At 39.9% G+C, this 20,503-nt stretch overlaps 1 protein-coding gene across 4 annotated transcripts in view; it reads right to left on the reverse strand.

The window, feature by feature from the left end:
- Window positions 1-5,829: 5,829 nt before the first annotated feature.
- thsd7ba (thrombospondin, type I, domain containing 7Ba) overlaps window positions 5,830-20,503 on the reverse strand; it is a 356,829-nt gene continuing 342,155 nt past the window's right edge. For 3 of the 4 annotated variants that reach the window (XM_047371186.1, XM_047371185.1, XM_047371184.1), the window contains 5 exons: window positions 18,663-18,758; window positions 12,032-12,114; window positions 11,472-11,667; window positions 9,766-9,853; window positions 5,830-9,419 (listed from right to left, as the gene is read on the reverse strand). In XM_047371186.1, coding sequence (XP_047227142.1) covers window positions 9,338-9,419; window positions 9,766-9,853; window positions 11,472-11,667; window positions 12,032-12,114; window positions 18,663-18,758 — 545 coding nt within the window. In that variant the 3' untranslated portion in view covers window positions 5,830-9,337. The remainder of the gene's footprint in view (window positions 9,420-9,765; window positions 9,854-11,471; window positions 11,668-12,031; window positions 12,115-18,662; window positions 18,759-20,503) is intronic. The other variant, XM_047371187.1, reaches the window with a different exon arrangement.

The raw sequence follows: 20,503 nt of genomic DNA on the forward strand, positions 1-20,503 counted from the left end.
ATCGAAGTGTTTGGCCACAATGCAAAACGATATGTTTGGTGTAAAAGCAACACAGCTCATCATCCTGAACACACCATCCCCACTGTCAAACATGGTGGTGGCAGCATCATGATTTGGGCCTGCTTTTCATCAGCAGGGACAGGGAAGATGGTCAAAATTGATGGGAAGATGGATGTGGCCAAATACAGGACCAGTCTTGAAGAAAACCTGTTGGAGTCTGCAAGAGACCTGAGACTGGGACGGAGATTTATCTTCCAACAAGACAATGATCCAAAACATAAAGCCAAATCTACAATGGAATGGTTCACAAATAAACATAGCTAGGTGTTGGAATGGCCAAGTCAAAGTCCAGTCCTGAATCCAATCGAGAATTTGTGGAAAGAGCTGAAGACTGCTGTTCACGAACGCTCTCCATCCAACCTCACTGAGCTCGAGCTGTTTTGCAAAGAAGAATGGGTAAGAATTTCAGTCTCTCGATGTGCAAAACTGATAGAGACATACCCCAAGCAACTTGCAGCTGTAATTGCAGCAAAGGGTGGCGCTAGAAAGTATTAACGCAAGGCGGCCGAATAATATTGCACGCCCCACGTTTTTTATTTGTTAAAAAAGTTTGACACATCCAATAAATTTAATTCCACTTCACGATTTTGTCCCACTTGTTGATTCTTCACAATAAATTAGAATTTTATATCTTTATGTTTGAAGTCTGAAATGTGGCAAGAGGTTGACCAGTTCAAGGGGGCCGAATACTTTCGCAAGGCACTGTAGTTACTCTAGGAGAGCTGGACAGGGCCGTCGGAGGTCCTTAACCTATTGGCAGAACCGGTATCTGCTCCTTTGTGTGAGGAGGAACAGGATTACTGCCAGAGCCGTAACATGTGACCTTCACCGGGCCACTGGCGTTAATGTCTCTGATCAAACCCTTAGAAATTGACTTCATGAGGGGTGGTCTGAGGACCCTACGTCCTCTAGTAGGCCCTGTACTCACTGTGGAGCTCGACGGGAATTTGACAAAGAACACTGGAGTAGGCAGGTTTGCACTGCGGCCTATTCTTTTCACTAATGAGAGCAGGTTCACTCTGAGCACATGTGACAGACACGAAAGGCTCTGGAGAAGTTGCGATGAATATTATGCTGCCCGCAACATTGTTCAGCACATTTGGATTGAATGTGGGTCAGTGTTGGTCTGGAAAGGCATATCCAAGGAGGGGATGCGCAGACGTGTACTGGATAAACAATGGCACCCTGATTGCCATTAGGTATTGGGATGGAATCCTTAGACACATTGTTAGATCCTTCACTGGTGCAGTGGGTCCTGGGTGTTGGTGCATGATAAGGCCCAGCCTCCTGTGGCATGAGTATACAGGAAGTTCCTAGAGGATAAAGGAAATGATACCACTGATTGACCTATGCGCTCCCCTAACCTAAACCCAACAGAACACCTCTGGGACAACATGTTTAGGTCCATCCAACGCCACCAGGTTGCCCCTCAGACTGTCAAGGGGCTCAGTAATGCTCTGGTCAGGATCTGGGAGGAGAAACCCCAGGACACCATCCGTCATAAGGAGCATGGCCTGACGTTGTCAGGCATGCATACAAGCATGTAGGGACCATAAAAATTATCGAATATCATTCTGAGTTGCTGGAATGACATTTAAGCAAATTGGACTAGCCTGCTGCGTCAGTTTTTCAGTTTACATTTCTCTGTGACGGGGTCATTTCATCGAAAAATATGTCCACAGCATCAAAGATCCGCCTCTATACTTAACAGTGGGTACGAGAGGCTTTTCCACATATTGATCATCTGTTTCACACTAAACATACCTGTAGTGTTTCATGCCTGGAAGTTCAATATTAGTATAATTTGATCAAAGTACATTGTTCAAGTTAAAGTCAGGTAGTATAGTGTTTAGCAAACTCCACTAACAGCTAAGGTTGAGGATTCCTACCTCCCTTATTGTTTTAAACTTTGGAAATGTTGCTCTGACTGTAGATATGGAAAGCTTTGGGTATCTATTGTCTTGTGGCCATTTTCAGATTTGTAAAAATCAACACACTTTTGCCTTACATGACTATCATGTTCTCTTGTCTTTACTATTTTAAAGTGGTAAACAGAAATAGGTCAGTCAGCACTGTTGCCTTGCAGCAAGAAGGTCCTGGGTTCGACTCCTGGCCGGGGGTCTTTCTGCATGGAGTTTGCATGTTCTCCCCGTGCATGCATGGGTTGTTTGTGTATTGCCCTGTGATGGACTGGTGACCTGTCCAGAGTGTACCCTGCCTCCTGCCCATAGACTGCTGGAGATCGGCACCGGCTTCCCTGCGACCAACTATGGAAGAAGCAGTATAGACGATGACTGACTGACATTTATTTTGTAATAATTGTTAGGGCTGCTAATTTTTGTGGTACCAGTGATATGTTAAAAGCAGTTACATGGAATGTCCCTCCAAAATTAAATATAATTAAATTAAAGGCTGCTTTTTCTACCAATAATTGTGGATAGTAGTGGATACTTATCTTGGACTTCTCTTATATCATGTTCATACGGATGTGTTTATATGTTTTTCTTTTAACCGTGTCCTGTCCGGCAGAGTAACACTCAGAATTGTTGTCTGAGTGCCAAGAAAAAGCCCAACATATTTACTTTCACAAGTGGAGCTTTACAGCTAACGCTTTAAAACTCTGCTTGAAATTTATAAATAGAAACTGTTTTGGGATTATTTCAATTGTTACGGACATGGAGACAGAAATGAAAAGGAAAAAAATAAGAATACGGGCATCAAAACAGTAAATGAACACATATGCCATTATGCAAAAACTGTAAAAGAACTTTAAATATGTTTTATATTTTAGATTCCTTAAAGTAGCTGCCCTTTGCTGTGATGTCCGAAATATTATCCCTTGGCCATCTCTCAATAAACCTCTGGGAAGTTCTTTCAAGACTCTTTGAGTTGACCACCTTATGAAGCTCATGGAAATAATGCCAAGAGATCAAATCAGTCATCAAAGCAAAGGGGGGTATTTTCAAGAGTCAGTCAGTCACAGGGAGAACATGAAAACTCCATGCAGAAAGACCCCTGGCCAGGAGTCAAACCCCGGACTTTCTTGCTGCAAGGCAACAGTGCTACCAACTGCACCACCGTATTTTCAAGAGTCTAAAATATAAAAATGTTTAGTTATTTCACACTTTTTGTTTACTATATAATTCCATGTGTGTTCATTTACAGTTTTGTTGCCTTTGATGAAAATCTACAAAGGGGTGGTATGACCCCCAAAAAATCTGATCAAGTCAATATAATCCCCCAGTTAAATCATTATTATCATTCTGAATAAAAAAAAATATCTTGCATGGATAACTTGTTAATTTTATTTATTTATTCTCATTTGTCAGCAAAATAGTAGCATATTTAATTGTCTGGTAAAGTAAACTCCCTTTCCTCTTGCCAAAAGCTTAGTGTCACCTATCTCGCTTTATCTACAGGCACATGCTTAGACCTGTCACCTTGGCTTCCGGGGCTGATGCCAAGGAAAATATCTCCTGGTACCAGTAAGACAAAGTTCAAATGTTAGCTTCCCTCTTCTCTTACATATATTCTGTCCTATTTCTAAACATACAGCCCTAGTTTAAAGGTAGTTTAAAGGTGCAGTATTATGGAAGAAGTCATAGCAATCAATCACAGGTGTACCATTAATTGGTTAACTGTTTTATTCATCTACATAATACATTTTATCCAGCCACGTTCTATTCTGTCTGTTAATTATCTTTATCCAGTTCACCTGCTTCAAACTAATCTGTCTCCTAGCTCCACCTGGTTTACTTTCCATATATACACTCCTCTTCTGTTGTTCTTCGCGGAAACATTATTCTGATAATACTCTTGTCCTGTAGTCACGCCACGCCTGTCTCGCCAGCCTGGCCGTGTCTGTTTTTGCCTGTTCTGCCTGCCCGTTTGTTGTTTTGTTCCTGCCTCTTTTGAAAGTGAATTTTTGTTAATTAAATTTTTTACTTACCGACATGCTGCCTTCTGGTCTGCATTCTGGGGTCCTATTTCTCGCAAACCATAACACCCTCACTATACACTTGAGCCTGCCAGTCTGTCCGGCTTTCTCCTCCTCCAGGGAATCCAACTTACCTCCAGGTTGTGATCGGTGGGCAGTTCAGCCCCTCTCTTCACTCGAGTGTCTAACATGGGGCCAAAGGTCTGAAGACACAACTACAAAGTCAATCATCGACCTCCTGCCTTGGGTGTCCTGGTGCCAAGTGCACTGATGAACACCCTTAGGGCTGAACATGGTGTTCATTATGGACACCACCCGTGACTGGCACAGACGTCCAATAATGAAACCGCTCGGGTTCAGATTGGGGACGCCATTCCTCCCACCCCTCCAGGTACCACTGTTGTTTCCCAAGGTGACATTCCACATCCCTAGAGCCAGTTTAAGCATCCGGAGATCGGGTCATCGAGGTCTTCACCTTCGTCCACTGCCCTATCCTCATTGCACTGGTCCCTCATAGTTCCCTCTGCAGGTGGATGGGGGATGACCTCACGTCTCTTGTTCAGGCTTGGCTAGGCCGGGTCCCGCAAGGAATAACCAGGCCACCAGGCGCTCTCCGACGAGTCCCGACCCCAGGCCTGGTTCCAGGGAGGGACTCCTGCTCCACCATACTGGGTGAAGCCATGTGCCTCGTTCTAGTGGTCCTCATGAAGGCATTCTGGAGGTATGACTATTTTTTAAATGCACTGTACATTGTAGCTGCTGTTTTAGTAAATACTATTAAAAAGTTTGCTGATTATCCAGCTTGTCAAGAACCAGGCCTGACTGTCTTTTTACATTTTAAAGAGCTTAGTAGTTCAATTGATTAAAACAGACTGCAATGAAATCCAAGGCAATCAATATTTTATATGAATAGCCTGAAGGTGTGGAAAATTGTGGTCATCCAGAAGTTAGTTATACAGAAACACCAAACCAGTGACATTGATGCCAGCTGGGAAAACTCTAATTAAGCTTCTGTCGCTTATGTTTTTATCTTCTTTTCTCGTATATTCTGTCAGAAGTCTCTGTCCATTTCAATACAATATCAATTGAATAACAATATATACTGTTTTAAGAGTACATATTATTACATATGATAGTATTTTTACAAGACTAGACATCACTTCCAGAAGTATAATATATTAACTGATTGTCTGCATGAATGTAGATGACCACATTTTGCATTTCTAGCAAAAAAAAAATAAACAGTCATTATTTAGATGGCCCACAAACATTTTAATTTATCTCTCTCCCTGCTCTGACAAACTTCACCAAGCCACATTTTATTCGAGTGTTTCCGCGTCCTTATATGAACAAATTTAATAAATTAAAATGAAACACTTGAACTGTCTCGTTGCTCATAAATCTTCAGTAAAACCTGCAAATGTGTCTTGAAAGATGCACAAATGAGATGAATTGGACATGACAAGATTGGCCCCCCTCTTTGCCTTGGATCAGATGGCCGTGACACAAGCATTTTAATTTAGCCTTGTCTTAAACAAAAGTGACAGGATTAAATAAATGAATTAGATGAGACAAAGATTTAAACTCTGCTTCGCTCGCAGCCCGAGATTATCCTGGGACTATCGGACAGGAAATCTGACTGGAGGGCAAAATGAATCTTATCAACTGCTTATCTGTTCTGGGCTTTGCCTAGGAGCCTGCGGTAATTACAATATATCAGGACTTGAAAGTCAAGGAGCCATGAAAGATCTTTGCAGGTCTGGAGCTTTTCTCTTCTAAATATTCCTCTCATTTTGAACTGCAAATATGTGATAGAGTAAGAAACACTGGGCTTTTTTGATTTTCACATAATTTCACAATTTATTTGCATTTTGTCCAGTTCTCCATGTACACACAATAGTAACACAAATAGCTTAGGTACTGTAAACACTAGCAATTATGTTTTTAGATTTGTCAGACACACCCAACAGAGTTCTTAATAAGCATCTAAGAACAAAAATGTTTCTAGATGGCTTATGATATGTTGTCCAGAGCTTTTGAATACTTAAAATCTGGGGTTTTCTGTACCCAACTTTTACTATGTGTGCTTATTTTATCCCAAATTTCAGAAACACTGTTCTAGAAGAGACTATTCTAAAATGTTTGGCAACTTATGAAACAGAGTCTTTGCAAGGCCACTTGGAGCGTTCTCTGCCAAAATAGTTCAAGCATGCCTACATACAGAAACAGCTGCCAAATACAGTTGTTGTGACATGTAACAACCATATTTGTACAACCAGAAGGATTTTAGAGCGGCTGATTGAATACATTCAGGATGAGGTCACATACAAGATCTTTTACAGGTGTATCTCAAAAAATAAGAAAATTAGCGAAAAGTTAGTGTATTACAGTAATTTGGTTACAGAAAATTCAACTGGTAGATTATATAGATTCGATTCACACAGAGGGGTATATATCAAGCATTGATTTCTGTTAATTTAGATTATTAAAAATTACAGCGACTGAAAACCCAAAATTTTATTTCTCAGATAATCGAGAAATGTCAACTTACTGAAAGGTATGTCAATCTACTGTAGAGTATTTGTACTAATGCTTGGTGGTGTTTCTTTTGAATAAGTTGCTGCATCAATACAGAGTGGGATAGGGAGAATTCTGAATTTCAAAGTCATGAGCAGGCTTTGTTCCAGAATCCTCTGAAGGCTGTGGTTATCCCTGCTGCGTGTGCACTTTTTCTTCCACTCAACTTTCCATCTATGTGCTTCGATATGGCACCAGCTTCCTAAGCAACCTATCTTGTGGAAAGTTTCAGTGGTTCTTTGCTAGAATACTGTGAAGTCAGCTGTCTTCACCATGATTGTGTAGATCACAGCATTGCTATGACATAAAATATATGTAACCGAATTTTTTATTTTAATTATTGATCTTATGTAATACTCAGAACAAAATTTAGGGTTTTCATTAACTGTAAACCATAATCATTAAAGTGAACAGAAATGAATAATTCTATATTACTGTGAGTCTAATGAATCTATATTACATCAGTTTAAATTTCCTAAAATTAATTACTGAAATAAGTTAACTTTTGAATGATATTTTAACTCATTGAGATGCACACGTGAATCTTTCATTAGTGGAGGGAAAAGGAGAAACAGCTTAATACCTGGTGAGCACCAGGTGCTTTGAAATAACTGAAGGGTAGTAATCGTGAAAAAGGTTTATAATCCACTCAAAGACTTTTCAAAACCATTGTTGCTTTGAGAACCAAGAGCAAAAAAATGAAAAATAGATCATAAAATAGGTTAAAAAACAGAAAACTGTTTAGAATTGAGAAGTTAAAAAAAGTCAAATAGGTTAACATGTGCTCAGGAATGCTGGGAATTTGCAATCTTTCTTCAGGCTACGTATGTAACAAAATATTGACTATATTTTCTGAGCTAATTGAAGCAGAGTATGAAAAATGGTTCAGAAAAAAAACTCATGAACAGTTTTGTTGAAAACAAATACACAGATCAGATAAACCATTTTAACCATTTGGAGAATAGTTTGTTGGTCATGTATCTGCTGCCAAAACACTTCTGACCTGTTGGGATATTAAACAATTAACTTTTCAATGACTCCACTAGAGCCCTGAAGGCTTCCTGTGGTAATTGGAATCAGGATTTTAGCTGCACATCTTTTAGGTCCTGTAAGCTGGCCTCTTATTTGGTCAGCACATTCCACACATACTCAATTGGATTGAGATCTTTTTTGAAGTTTTGGTCTTTGCATATTTTGGAAATTTTGTTCCCGCTTTGACAATTGATGTTTGCAAATTGCATAATACATTTATTTCTGCTGTAAGGAAATGTTCTTATGTGCCTCCAATAAATAATATCCACAAGCAGGAGGTTGTTCATACTTATTTGGGTTTGATCAGGGGTCATAATCTGATGTCTCTCAAAAGAGTCAATTGTCCCAATTGGGGGTTACAGTTAATAAACAGAATGTTGTATTGGACCACACTGGCTAGTCTTCTGCTTCCTTATATGCATCATTTGGCCTGCGATCAGGACTTTAGACCACTTTTTATATATACTGACCACTGCAGACTAGGAAACCCCCGCATGAGCTGCAGTTCGGCAGATGTTCTGACTCATTCGACTAACCATCACAACTTGACCCTTGTTAAACTCACTTAAATCTTTACACTTGCCAATTCTGCGTCTAAGACATGAATCTTGAGGTAAAAATGTTCACTTGCTACCTAATCTATCCCACTTAGAGGTGTACTGATGAAGAATGTGTAAATCTTATTTGCTTTACCTGTCAAAAGGTACCGGTCATAATGTTTTGCCTGATCTGTGCTGATACCATGAATAACCCAGCCAACATCTTTATGTTCCTCCTTCATAATTTAATGATAAATTCTGTGTTGTTTTGCATCATATTAAAACTGTTATATGAGGTATGTTCTCAATCATGCTGGTTTCCAATCTTTTCAGTTCCATGTTTTTTACTTTTTTGATCTTAAACAGAATGCACCAAAATTGTATCCTTTTGAGAAAGAAATTACATTTTTAGCTTGTTGCCGAATTTTGTTTTCTGAGCTGGGAATCACTAAAAGATGGAGAAATAGCCGCATTAGATGTGTCCTTAAACTCGAGGCAGGCTTGATTTTGGTTTCCACATATACAAGACATATTGCATCATCAACAATACACAACCAGACAGCAACAAATAAATAAATAATTGATACTCCCAATAAACACTAGAAAAGTCATCAAAAAGAAACAAAAAAATGAATCAGCACTAACGTAGTGCATAAACCATCTTATTTGTTTGGAAATAAGGAATAAGAGTTTATCCAAAGAACTTGTGACATTATCTTTTACAAAGTTCAGGAACTATTGAGAAAAATTAAAATGCATTTTAATATAATGTGTAACTACAGACTAGGATATCTCCTAAACAAACAAAAATAAACACAAAAATGTGGTCCCTCTGATCCTTGACACGCAAAAAACTCCACAATAGATTCACTTGTGGATTACATTGTCTTTCGTGACTAAAAATCTTCTTGCTTCATCATTTTCAAACGGTGCTTGGACCGTGTGTTCATGTTGCAGGCAGTTATAAAAAAAAGGATCTAAAGGTCCATGTCTCAGTCTCGGCTCAATTGGCTTTGGCTCTGCTTATTTCAGTCGGCAAATATTCTGTGCCTTCAGCAGCAAACCCGATTTCTTCTGTTATCTCAAACAAAACCCAGCTCAGGCAGGTCAGGGTTTATGTTTGGCAACAATGTGAACAAGGCCAGAATCTTGGCCAAGGCCAATCATGTCCTCGTGAGGTATAGCAGCCTGGTTACATATCCACGTCACCGTCATAGGCAAGAGTCAAGGGCTTCTGCGGTGGAGGTGATGCCTTAGAGGTTTTGGATGGCTTGCTAAAAAACAGAGAGAGACAAGACAGAAAAAGCTCAAAATGCATGTGGCTTTGTGCAGCACAAGGCAGCCCAACTTGATTTCAGTCTTTAAAAAGAATTTCATTAACTGATAACAGGGGTTCACAGCAGACAAAGTAGTGGGGAGGAGTATATCTCATTCTTGACAAGGCTGTGTTGGAGGAAATAAATTTCCTTTTGCCACTATATGTTTATGCTGTTTTCATACCAAGTGTGTGTGTGTGTGTGTGTGTGTGTGTGGTTTTGCATGTGTGACCAACAATGAAGCTCCTGCTTTAACAATTGTATATGATAAAGAAGATTTTGAAGAGAGAGGAGTAGCACATACCAGATCAGGAATGACAGCGCGATGATGAAAAGTATTACAATAAATCCAACAACGGTCACGGCATAAACCCACAGCTTTACTCTTCCATCTGTGCAACCAAAAAGGAGATTTCAAATAAAGAGATTAAAATATAGTTTGGATATTCATGCAACTTTATGACCCCACATATTGGTATGGAGATATTTAATGTGGTTAAAGTGCCTTGCTAAAGTATCCACACTATTTGCACCTTTTCATGTTTTGTCATGCTACAACCACTACTTGTCAATGTATTTTATTTGCAGCTTGTGTGACACACAAAAACAAAGAAGTGTTTGACAAATGGAAATCAAATGATTGTACTTTTTGTACTTTTATTCAGTCCCTCTGAAACCAAGTCCAAACTTTTGCAGCAGTTACATCAGCAAGTCCTCTGAGATATTGTATCTCTTTATCAACATTGCATGTATATAAACAAAAAAACTTACCCATTCCTCTTTGCAAAAAATCTCAATCTCATTCAGGCAGAATGGAGAGCATTGGTTAACATCAATTTTCAAGTCTTGCCACAGTTTTTCAGCTTGATTTGTGTCTGGAATTTGACTTTGTGCTATGCTTTGATTTAAACAATTCTATTATATCTTTAGTGCTAGAAGGTGAACATTTGCTCAAGAAAAACATTGCCACAGTATGATCCTGCCACTATCATATTTCTCTGTATGGATAGTATATTAAGGCTGATGGGCAGTGTTAGTTTTCTACCACACATAGCATTAAAAAAATTAATTTGTTGTCACATCTGACAAGAGCACCTTCTTCCACGTGTCTGTGGTGCCACTTGTGTGGCTTGCAGCAAATTTTAAATGAAACTTTTTATGGCTTTCTTTGAACAATGGCATTCTTCTTCGCTCTTTCATATTGAGCCAGAATTATAATGAATTATAATAGCTGTTGACAGAATTTCCCCTGAGCTGTGGATTCTTGCAGCTCCTTCAGACTTACTCAAGACCTCTTGGCTGCTTGTCTGGTTTCAGATATCCTTGCCTGGTCTGTCTTGGTTGCAGTTGTGCCATACTTTTTCGATTTTCAGGTGATGGATTGAACATGGTTCCATGAGATGTTTAAAGCCTGGAATATGGCTTTAAAACCTAATCATGCTTTTAACCTCTGCACAACTTCGCTTATCTACCAGTGTGATCCTTGGTCTTCATAATATAATTTGTTCACTAATATTCTCTTGCAGACCTTCTAGCAGGCCTTCCCAGAACAGATGTATCTATACTGAGGTCAAACTAGGCACTTGTTGACTCTACTTACAATTTTAATTTGACTTCAAGTGAAGGCAAGTGGTTGCACCAGATTTCATTAAGGGGTATCAAAATAAAGAGGGCTAAATGCAAATGCAAAACGAGATTTGAGTTTTTTGAAAGCAATTTAAAGTTTGCTTTCACTTCCCAATTGTGTTAGTTTATCAGATAAAATTCCTATAAAATACACAAGAATTTTGTGGCTACAATGTGAAAAAATGTGGAAAAGTTGAAAAAGATATCAATAATTTACTTTTTCCAGAGCTTATAATGATCAGCACTGTAAAAACATTGACCTAGAATGCATTCTTCCTTTGTCAGTTGAACCCATTGATCTTACAGCAACAAAAGTATTTTTCAAAAGCAGGAACAATGTCAGTCATGCTGTTTGATCGTTGCAGATGATTTCCATTTCAGTACCTTGACCGATGGGCCGTAAGGTCCACTCGCTGAAGAGGTCATTGGCCTGAGACGGTCGGGGTTTTAATCTTCCAGAGTTAGTTTTCACATCGGCTTTCTTGCTGTTGTCCACCCCTGGTGTTCTGGTGCAGTAGTCCAAGAAGCCATGCGAGGTCATCACTTCAGTGTAGCCCTTCTCACACCCACACACTCCACTCTGTACGAAAAGGTGCCAAGAACAGGAGGAGATAATTTACTCCCCACAGAGGACGGCTGCAATTATTACTTCACACTTACATTGCAGTTGAATGAGGATACTCTAAGGGGCAGTATAACATCAAGCTGTGGCCATTAATTCTCATTTCCCACCCCCACATTCCCACCCCAAACACCCACACAGGTGTACTTCTTAACTGACATATACTGATGTTAATCTGATTAGCTTCTAACGGCCTGTTATAGGGAATTAAAATTGTCATCTATCAAGAGCCATCCAGCTTCCCACTGAGAATGTGAGCAGAAAACAACACAAAAAACTCCACAAAGACCAAAACTCCCTGATCAAAGCACAAAAATCTTACCGGCGTACAGTGTGAGAAGGGTTTTGTGCACGGAGGATGGCAGTGTCGAAGGGTAGTGGGCCTTTTCTGTGCGAAACAACCCCCTGGGAAGACAACATATTCTTATTTCTTATACCCATTGATCAGTAAATCTGTCACAGCTGATTAATGGGGCAGGTGTCTATCGGGGTCCCTGATCAATTGGTGAACATTTTAATTCCAACACAGAAAATTGCATGTCAAAATATTAAAGAGTAATGCCTTGGGCTTTTAGGTTCTCTGCCAAGGCAGGTTTTTCTTTTTTCTTTCTGGATTCATATTTGCCAGAAATACGTAGAGTGATAAGATCACATTCGCCCACTATTTACAGCTTATCAAGTTTGCCTAAAGCTTTTTTATTTCCACAACAGTCGTAGTATTGTTCTGTTTCTCTGAGGCTGGTTTACTTCCTATAAATACAAATGCATGATTATATTTATATGGATTGAAAGCATCCCAGCTTAGTGTGGTTTATTGATTTCGTACGATGAAAAAGGAGTAAAAAAGAAACCAATAGACCCTGGTATGGGAATAGGCAGATCAAATAAGGTGTACCATTTAACAAGAACACTGTACAAAAACTACTCTGTGTGGGTGTATCTTCAATGGTGTTTAGAAGTCAGTTTGGCCAAGTCAGTGTCAAGTCAAGTCTTAAGTCTCTAATGAATGGAATTTACATTTCACATCAAATAAATGCTTTGAGGCCTGTCTAAAAAACAGAAGTGATGCAAGTTATGAATTCAAATGACGATCCTTCAGCTTATTTTAAAACCTAATAACATGTTTATCTTTGTCAGAAGATTCAACATGCGAAAATACTGTTATGAATTTCTGTAAAAAAATCATTACACCCTACTAAAAAATATAAATATGCATTCATGTTCAAAAAAACATTTATAAATACGGTACTTTGCATAAAAGAATGCCTCTTTTCCACTGGCTTTTTTTTAGGAGGCGAAGCTCCACTCCACTTGATCTCACTCTATTTGGCACAGAATCTATTGTGTTTCCATTGACTCATTGACGGCTGGAGTTATGGCTTGAAGCCCCGTCTAAAGCTGTCATATAGTATGTCATTAACGTTACTGTGTTACATTGTTTCATAAAAGTAATCGTTGTGAAACTATACATAACTATACACACTATTCATAAATAAACAAAACACAAATAATGTTTGTATCACTGTATATGCAAAAACGTCTTATATATGTTTTTTCATGTATACAATAATCCACTGGGATAATTATCTGGAACAAAGCCCAGCCACAACTTATAGAATAAGGCACAGGGTTTTTAATGTGAGGAGAAGTGGAGAGAAATGACACCACTATCTGGACTGGTAATGCTAAATTGCCCTGAAGATATTACATTTTTGGGCTTTATGATGAAAGTTTTTGTCTCAGCCAGGGGCGTTTTTAGGGTCTCAAAACATTGGGGGCTTTAGCCCAAATCCAAAATATTTAGATTTCATTGAGACAATTTATAGGTAATTTAAAATTAAAATAATATAGGACATATTGTACCAGTTCTCTGTCTCGGCTGGTTTTAGACTCAATGTAAATATTATGAATCAAACAAAAAAGGTTTGCAATAATTTTACTTTTTATTTTTGTTAGAAGCTGAATGAAGGACAAGGAGAAACAGAATGTAGGCCTGATGAAAAAGCATTTTGCTGAAGCAAGTAATGACACATTTTGAGGTATATAGAAAATAATTTTATCTGACGTTTTGCTGACAAACGTTTTTCTTAAACTCAGAGATGTTTACTGTGTGCCAGATAATGTGCTTCTTTTGTCATCTACATAAATTACCTCTTTTAAACATTACAGGCTCCATTGTCTTTATTCTTATATTTCAAAATAGGAAAGTGATATATAGTTGATTTTCCTAAATCTTAGTCAGACATTTATTGTCATGGAGTGACATTTTGGACTTTGTGGGTTCTTGTGATTTATTTTGTAATTTAGATTCTCCTTATGGCTCTTTGTTTATTTCTTAGGTTGTTGTTTCTATGTTCTCCTCTAGTTTCTTTGTTTACTTTAGTTCATAGTTATTCTAGTTCTTTATTTCCCCCTCTGATTTATTCTCTTGCTTAGTTTGTGTTTTCTGTTGTTTGTTTAGTCTTTTCACTCTTCTTCAGCCTTTGTATTTGTTTCACCTGTTCCTTGTCCCACCTGTGCCCTGTTTCTTTGATTACCTGCCTTTTGTTCCCTTCTATGTGCTCTGTGTATATTAGTTGTTCTGTGTGCTTATTTCCTTGCTGGTTCCTTCTGTTACTACCCCGTTCCCTACCACATCTATGCTTTGTTTATGCTTCGCTTTGTAATATTATGCTTCGCTTGGATCTTATGCTAAGTTTTGCCATCAGTACCTGCAGAGTTTTATCCTCCCCCGACATTCGACATTTATTTTATTATGCCAAGAGCTTTTGAAACATTTTATTAAAATTGTTCCTTCTTTTATAAACCTGTTCTCTTTTACCACCATCTTTTCAGCCCTTCATTCCACTTCTGAAGAAATTTGGCCTGCCAAAAAATAATAAAAGAAACATTTTTCAACACAGTCTTTTGTTCTGCACTGAGCATGTGAGACATTAGTGAGTTCTTACTATTAAACACAGGAAAGGGTGTTATGTTATGGTGTTTAAAATATAGCACAGAGCCTCATCCTGGACCGTATCAGTACTAATATTACAGTTATTAATAATTGTATACATATGGTATATATGTCTCACCTTCAGGAAAACTGTATCCTTGTTTAATTACTTCAGTTTATATTATACTACATGTGTAATTCAGAAAAATAAAATAGTTAATTAATCAATGGTCCATCTGTGATTAATTGCTATGATTTATTTCTTAATTATCTTTAAAGCCAGAGCTGCATATTTAGAATCAGCACAAAACATGTAAAAGAAAAGAGGGAGGCTTACTTTTGAACTTTCTCCTACGTCTTGCTGGCACCAGGAGATATTTTCCTGGTTTATTGAGCCACACTTTTATCTGTCTACATGTAGAACTAGACTATAAGACTGGCTGCAGCAATGAGATGCAATGTATGGATCTGAAGGACTTGTAATGTGTTTAGCTACGTTAGGACTAAATGCTATTATTTTGACTGAAGTAAAGGACCAGATATTTTCACATTATGATGCAAATCCGGCTAGAAGTTCACAGAGAAAGTTGCTACTGTTTTCTATCATAGCCAGATCATTAAACTTTAAATAAAAATGTGAAGTCCAATACCGTTTTGTGGCTGCATCTTTTTAATACTTCTAAATTTCTTCTATCAAAAGTCCGGGGCTATTCAGAAAACATCAGGGGCTTCCACCCCGGAAGCCCAGGTCTAACTGCGCACCTGGTCTCAGCCATGGCAATAACAAGGAAAAAGACTTTAAAGCGAAAAAAAAAATTGAGACTTTCCACCGAGGTAAAGTTAGTTTTAGGTTGGATATTGGACATTCATGCTCCACGGATTCAGGTGGGTCTTCCTCCTGTTTGACCCATTGCAGGCAATCTGATTATGGGTAGCTGCTCTCTGCCTGCTCCTTCCTCCTGCAGATGTTGGTTTGCTTAAGGACCGTCAATAAATTTCCAAACCAAACACGCTGTTTCATGGTGGTATTGCTTTTTGTGTTTTGATGGAAATTTATGTGCATCTGAACAGTTGGTTTTATGTGTGATCAGTTGGTTTAGGCTGTTATTAAATACTGTGCCCTGCCTGCGCATAGTTCAGAAAGCTGACATGGTGTCATTTTTCTTTTCTTTCAGCTTCAGGCAAGAGACACAGTCTCTGGGCCTTCTCCCAATGGGACGCGCCTGAAGCACCACCCAAGGGAGGCGTCAAGGTGTCATTCAAAACAAATGCCAAGGCCACCTAAGCTGGCTCCTCAACATCGATGTTGAGGAGCCAGCTTAGCCAATCTCTAAGGCAGTGCCTGGCCATGCTGCGGAGGAAGCTCATTTCAGCCACTTGTATGAGGGGTCTCGTTCTTTCGGTCATGACCCAAGGTTCATGGCCACAGGTGAGAGTAACAGCGAAGACCCACAGGTAAATTGAGAGTTTCGCCTTTCGGCTCAGCTCTCTCATCACCACAATGGACCAAAACAGCGTCCGTATTAGCCAGCCGCACCGAACCGCCAGTCAATTTTTTGCTCTATTCTCCCCTCACTCATGAACAAGGCCCCCAGGTACCTACACTCCTCCACCTGAGGCAGAAATTTCCCTCCAACCTGGAGAAGGCAAGCCACCGTTTTCCGGTTGAGAACCTTGGCTTTAAACTTAGAAGAGCTCATTTCCATCCCTGCCGCTTCGCACTCAACTGCAAACCACCCTAGTGCATCCTGTAGGTCTTGGCTGGAGGGAGCTAGCAGAACCACATCGTCCACAAAAAGCAGGGACAAAATCCGCTGGTTCCGAAACCGGATCCCTCCGGCCCTTGGCTGCGCCTAGAAATCCTGTCCATGAAAGTTATGAACAGGACCAGTGAGGGCAGCCCTGCTGGAGTCCAAGATGCACCGGGAACAGGTCCGACTTAACATCGGCAATGCGAATCAGACTCTCACGCCACTTGTACAGAGACCGAATGGCTCTTAATAAAGGGCCCCTGACTCCGTACTCCTGGAGCATCCCCCACAGGGCACCATGGGGGACACAGTTGAATGCCTTCTCCAGGTCCACAAAACACATGTGGACTGGTTGGGGAATCTCCCATGAACCCTTGAGCCCCCTGCGAAGGCTGTAGATCTGGTCCAGTGGTCCATGAACAGGACAAAAACCCCACTGCTCCTGCTCAAGCCGAGGTTTGACAATCAGCTGAACTCTCCGCTCAAACACCCTGGCATGGGCCTTCCTGGGGAAGCTGAGGAGTTTGATCCCCCTGTAACTGGAACACAACCTCGGGTCGCCCTTCTTATGAAGGGGGACCTCCACCCCGCTCTGCCAGTACCGGGGCACTGTCCCTGACCCCACGTGATAGCCACGTCAACCCCACAATAGAGACCTGAGGTACCCAGGGGAGATCTCATCCTCCTCTGAAGCCATGCCCCTGTGGATTTTTTTAACCACTTCAGTGACTTTGGCCTGGGTGATGAACGTGTCACCCTCCAGCAGAATGACGGCATCCCCGAGAGGGGTGCTGTCCAGCACCCCCACCAGGGACGCCAAGAAGGCCGAGCACTCTGCACGGCTGCTCGGCCCTTAGACTGCAACAACGGTGAGAGACCTCTCCCAGACCAGAAGGTGTAGGGATGCGACTATCGCATTCACTGGGGTTAAAACCTAATACAAGACGAGTGAGCTGAGGGGTGACAAGCAACCCCACCCCAATGTGTCACCTCTCCCCATCGGCCACTTCAGACTAAAAGAGAGTCCAACCTCTCAAGGAGCTGGGTTCCAGAGCCCAGGCTGAGGGCGGAGGTATTTCTAGCTGGTATCTCTCAACCTCCCCTACAAGCTCAGGCTCCTTCCCCCGAGCGAGGTGACGTTCCATGTCCCTAAAAATAAGTTTGAGCGTCTAGGAATGGGTCGCCAAGGTCTCTGCCTTGAACCGCAATCCTCTTTGCACCAGTCCCTCAAGGTTTCCCCCTGCAGGTGGTAGTCCCATTAGGGGATGTCCTTGCCAACGAGCCCCAACCCCATGCCTGGCTCCAGGGTGGGGCCCCGGGTCTGCCATTCCAGCCGAGGTTTTGTTGTCACCATAAAGTGTTCTGAACCGCTCTTTGTTTGTCCTGTCACCCAGAGTTTATTTACCATGGGAGACCCTACCAGGGTCATTCAGCCTCAGACAACATAGCCTCGCAGGTTATCCAAGCACACAAATCCTTCCTCACCATCATAGTGGTGGTTCAAGGAGGGATTTATGATTTTTAAATACTAAAATAGTTGCTCTCTTAGAGATATCTTCTTTTTCTTAGCTTTTTTCTCCTGATAGCATGAGATAAGGATTTTTATGAGACTTGAATCCTACACCTTGAGGCTGAGTCAAATTTAAAGTCTAAAGCCTTTGTCTCTGTAACTTAAGTCTGACTTGAGTTCTCATTTTTGCCTTTATGCTTGTCTAAATGTGTGACTGAAAGAAGGCATAGACCATATGCTTGCACAGAAAGTTTCAATCTCATCTGAGTTTTGTTATATCTGGAAAAAATCTCATCTGTTTGAGCTGACAGTTTAATAGTATTGCACACTCTACAGATGATACTTTTGCAGTTCAGCACTGTCATATCTTTGCTGATGTCGCATATGCTATTATCTCCTGATCCAATAAGGCACTCTTTTTTCTAAATGTAATTCAAAACCACCTGCTACAGCCACTTCTGAAAAAAGATCTTTCAGTTTGACAGTTTTCAGAGATGAATGGAAGGAGATTCACTTAATGGCTGAGCTGCACATTTAATTTTAGAGCTATAGACTTATTCGATAATGTGGCAAACATCCATATGAAACAAACTGAAATGAAAAATGGTTAAACTATGTCAGTGAGGGGGAACAAAAGTAGGAATAGCACACAATAGCTGCTTGATTTGTATAATAATTACGCAGGTATCACTGTGTTCCCAGGAGCTGTCCGGTGTAACCCATCTATGAGCAACCAGTGAACACTGTAACACTTCACCTGTGACATTAACACCATCTGAGCGCTGACACCACACTGCCCTCTTGTTGTTGGTCCATCCTCCTGTTTTCCATTGGTAACTGTGGCATTTTCCTCCTTTAGCAATGGCAGAAAGATAGATGCAGTTCCCATTAGCAGTTTATATTAGGCATCCATACCTGTCCTAAGGGTTCCTATAGATGTTAGCCTGCATGTCTTTAAGGCCTGCACCTTTATATTATAAAGGATAGATATAATGATTGCAAAGACAGGAAAAAAAGGAAAGGAAAAAACTTTGAAACTCCTAAATTGAGGCAGCATGCGAGACAGTGGCAACTTAGGATCAAATGAGGTAAAATTGGTTGTAAATGTATAAAATGGGCCTCTTTTTTGCAATCAAACCTCTTATTTTCCTGAAAAGAAGTCTATAGAGAGGCTGATTTGAAGAGAGAAGCAAAGACAGATGGAACTAATTTGTAGGAGTAAAAAAGGTGTAGCTATACAAAGCTGTCATTTGGGGCAAACTTACAAAAAAGAACCAAAGTAACACCACAGAAAGTACAGAATAGAAGTTATACATATGGGTACTGTGGTGGGTACAATTTTAAAACAAATATACTCACACTTACGCAGAAGTTTAAGTTTTAAGCATTAAGGTTAAAGAGAAAAAAGGAAGGCAAGATAGTGATTGGGTATGTGAAGGTATTCAGTGATAACAAAAAAGAGAAGTATAGTTTATTTAACAATGAAACGTAGGAAAAAGGAAGGTTCTTAAGATGAAGAAAGGTAAACATGAAAAAAATTAATAAAATATAATAAACACATAGTAAACATGAAAATAAATTAAGAAATTAACTGACAAATTGGCTGGTGACAAGAATAGGATGAATTCTAGCCTGATTGCCTCTGTCTGAAATCGCAAACTAAAAAAAGTCTATTATTTTTCTAATCAGCAAATTCGTCTTTCGTAAGTATTACCAAGTCATGCTGACAAGAACATTCTTTGGTGTGGACACTCTTACTGAGTGAAGAGGATCCAAAGTCTGCTAATTTTAGTATCAGTGATGTGTTTAAAAAGGAAATTGGAGGAAGCCCGAAAATAAAAGAAGGAGTTTAAAAAACAACTTTTCTGTGACTTATCAAGATTTTTCTGTTCTGATTTACTAATGGCTGCAAGATGGGAGTGAGATTTTCAGAAGTTAACCGGAAGTAAATGTTGGTTCTTTTGAGCTTTCAACCTGGATTTAGAAATGTTGGCAACGTTTTGGAAACCTCAGAGTCAAGGCGACCTCTTAAGATATAAGCAATCTACATTCTGTAGATCGCTTGTATACTCTGTCATCAGCTTGACCATGAGTATCACTGCATGGCCTGTGTGATCAGGAATTTCATTCTGGGGTCAGTAGTGGCCAAGGATTTTGCGACTATGGTTTTCTTATGCTCGGATGCCAGTAAAATCCCCATTCAAACACTTTGCACCAGAACACAACAAACAATACAAAGAAAAATAAAAGTAATAAAAGAGCAAAGAAAAAAATGCAAAGTAAGAAAAAGAATGATGCTTGTTTCAAGAAAACAATGAGCAGGAAGCTTTAAACGTATCCTCATCTTGATAATTAATCACTAAAGGAAAACAAAGGCTTGCAACTTGCATTGGATTCTTAATCAAAAATCTATCTTCTTTATTTTTCTAAATAGAGTTTCAATAAAGTGTTCCAGAAGTGTAACAGTGCTCTTTTGTGTAGCTCACTATGTTGTAGAAAGAGTATTGTAGAAACAGTAGCATGCATATTCCAGGTACCTAAATTACAATTCAGTCGTTTCAGCTCAGGCATCATTGCGTCTCTGCATTTTTGTGGTTC

This window comes from Girardinichthys multiradiatus, chromosome 7, assembly GCF_021462225.1.
Source record: "Girardinichthys multiradiatus isolate DD_20200921_A chromosome 7, DD_fGirMul_XY1, whole genome shotgun sequence".
Taxonomy (NCBI): domain Eukaryota; kingdom Metazoa; phylum Chordata; class Actinopteri; order Cyprinodontiformes; family Goodeidae; genus Girardinichthys; species Girardinichthys multiradiatus.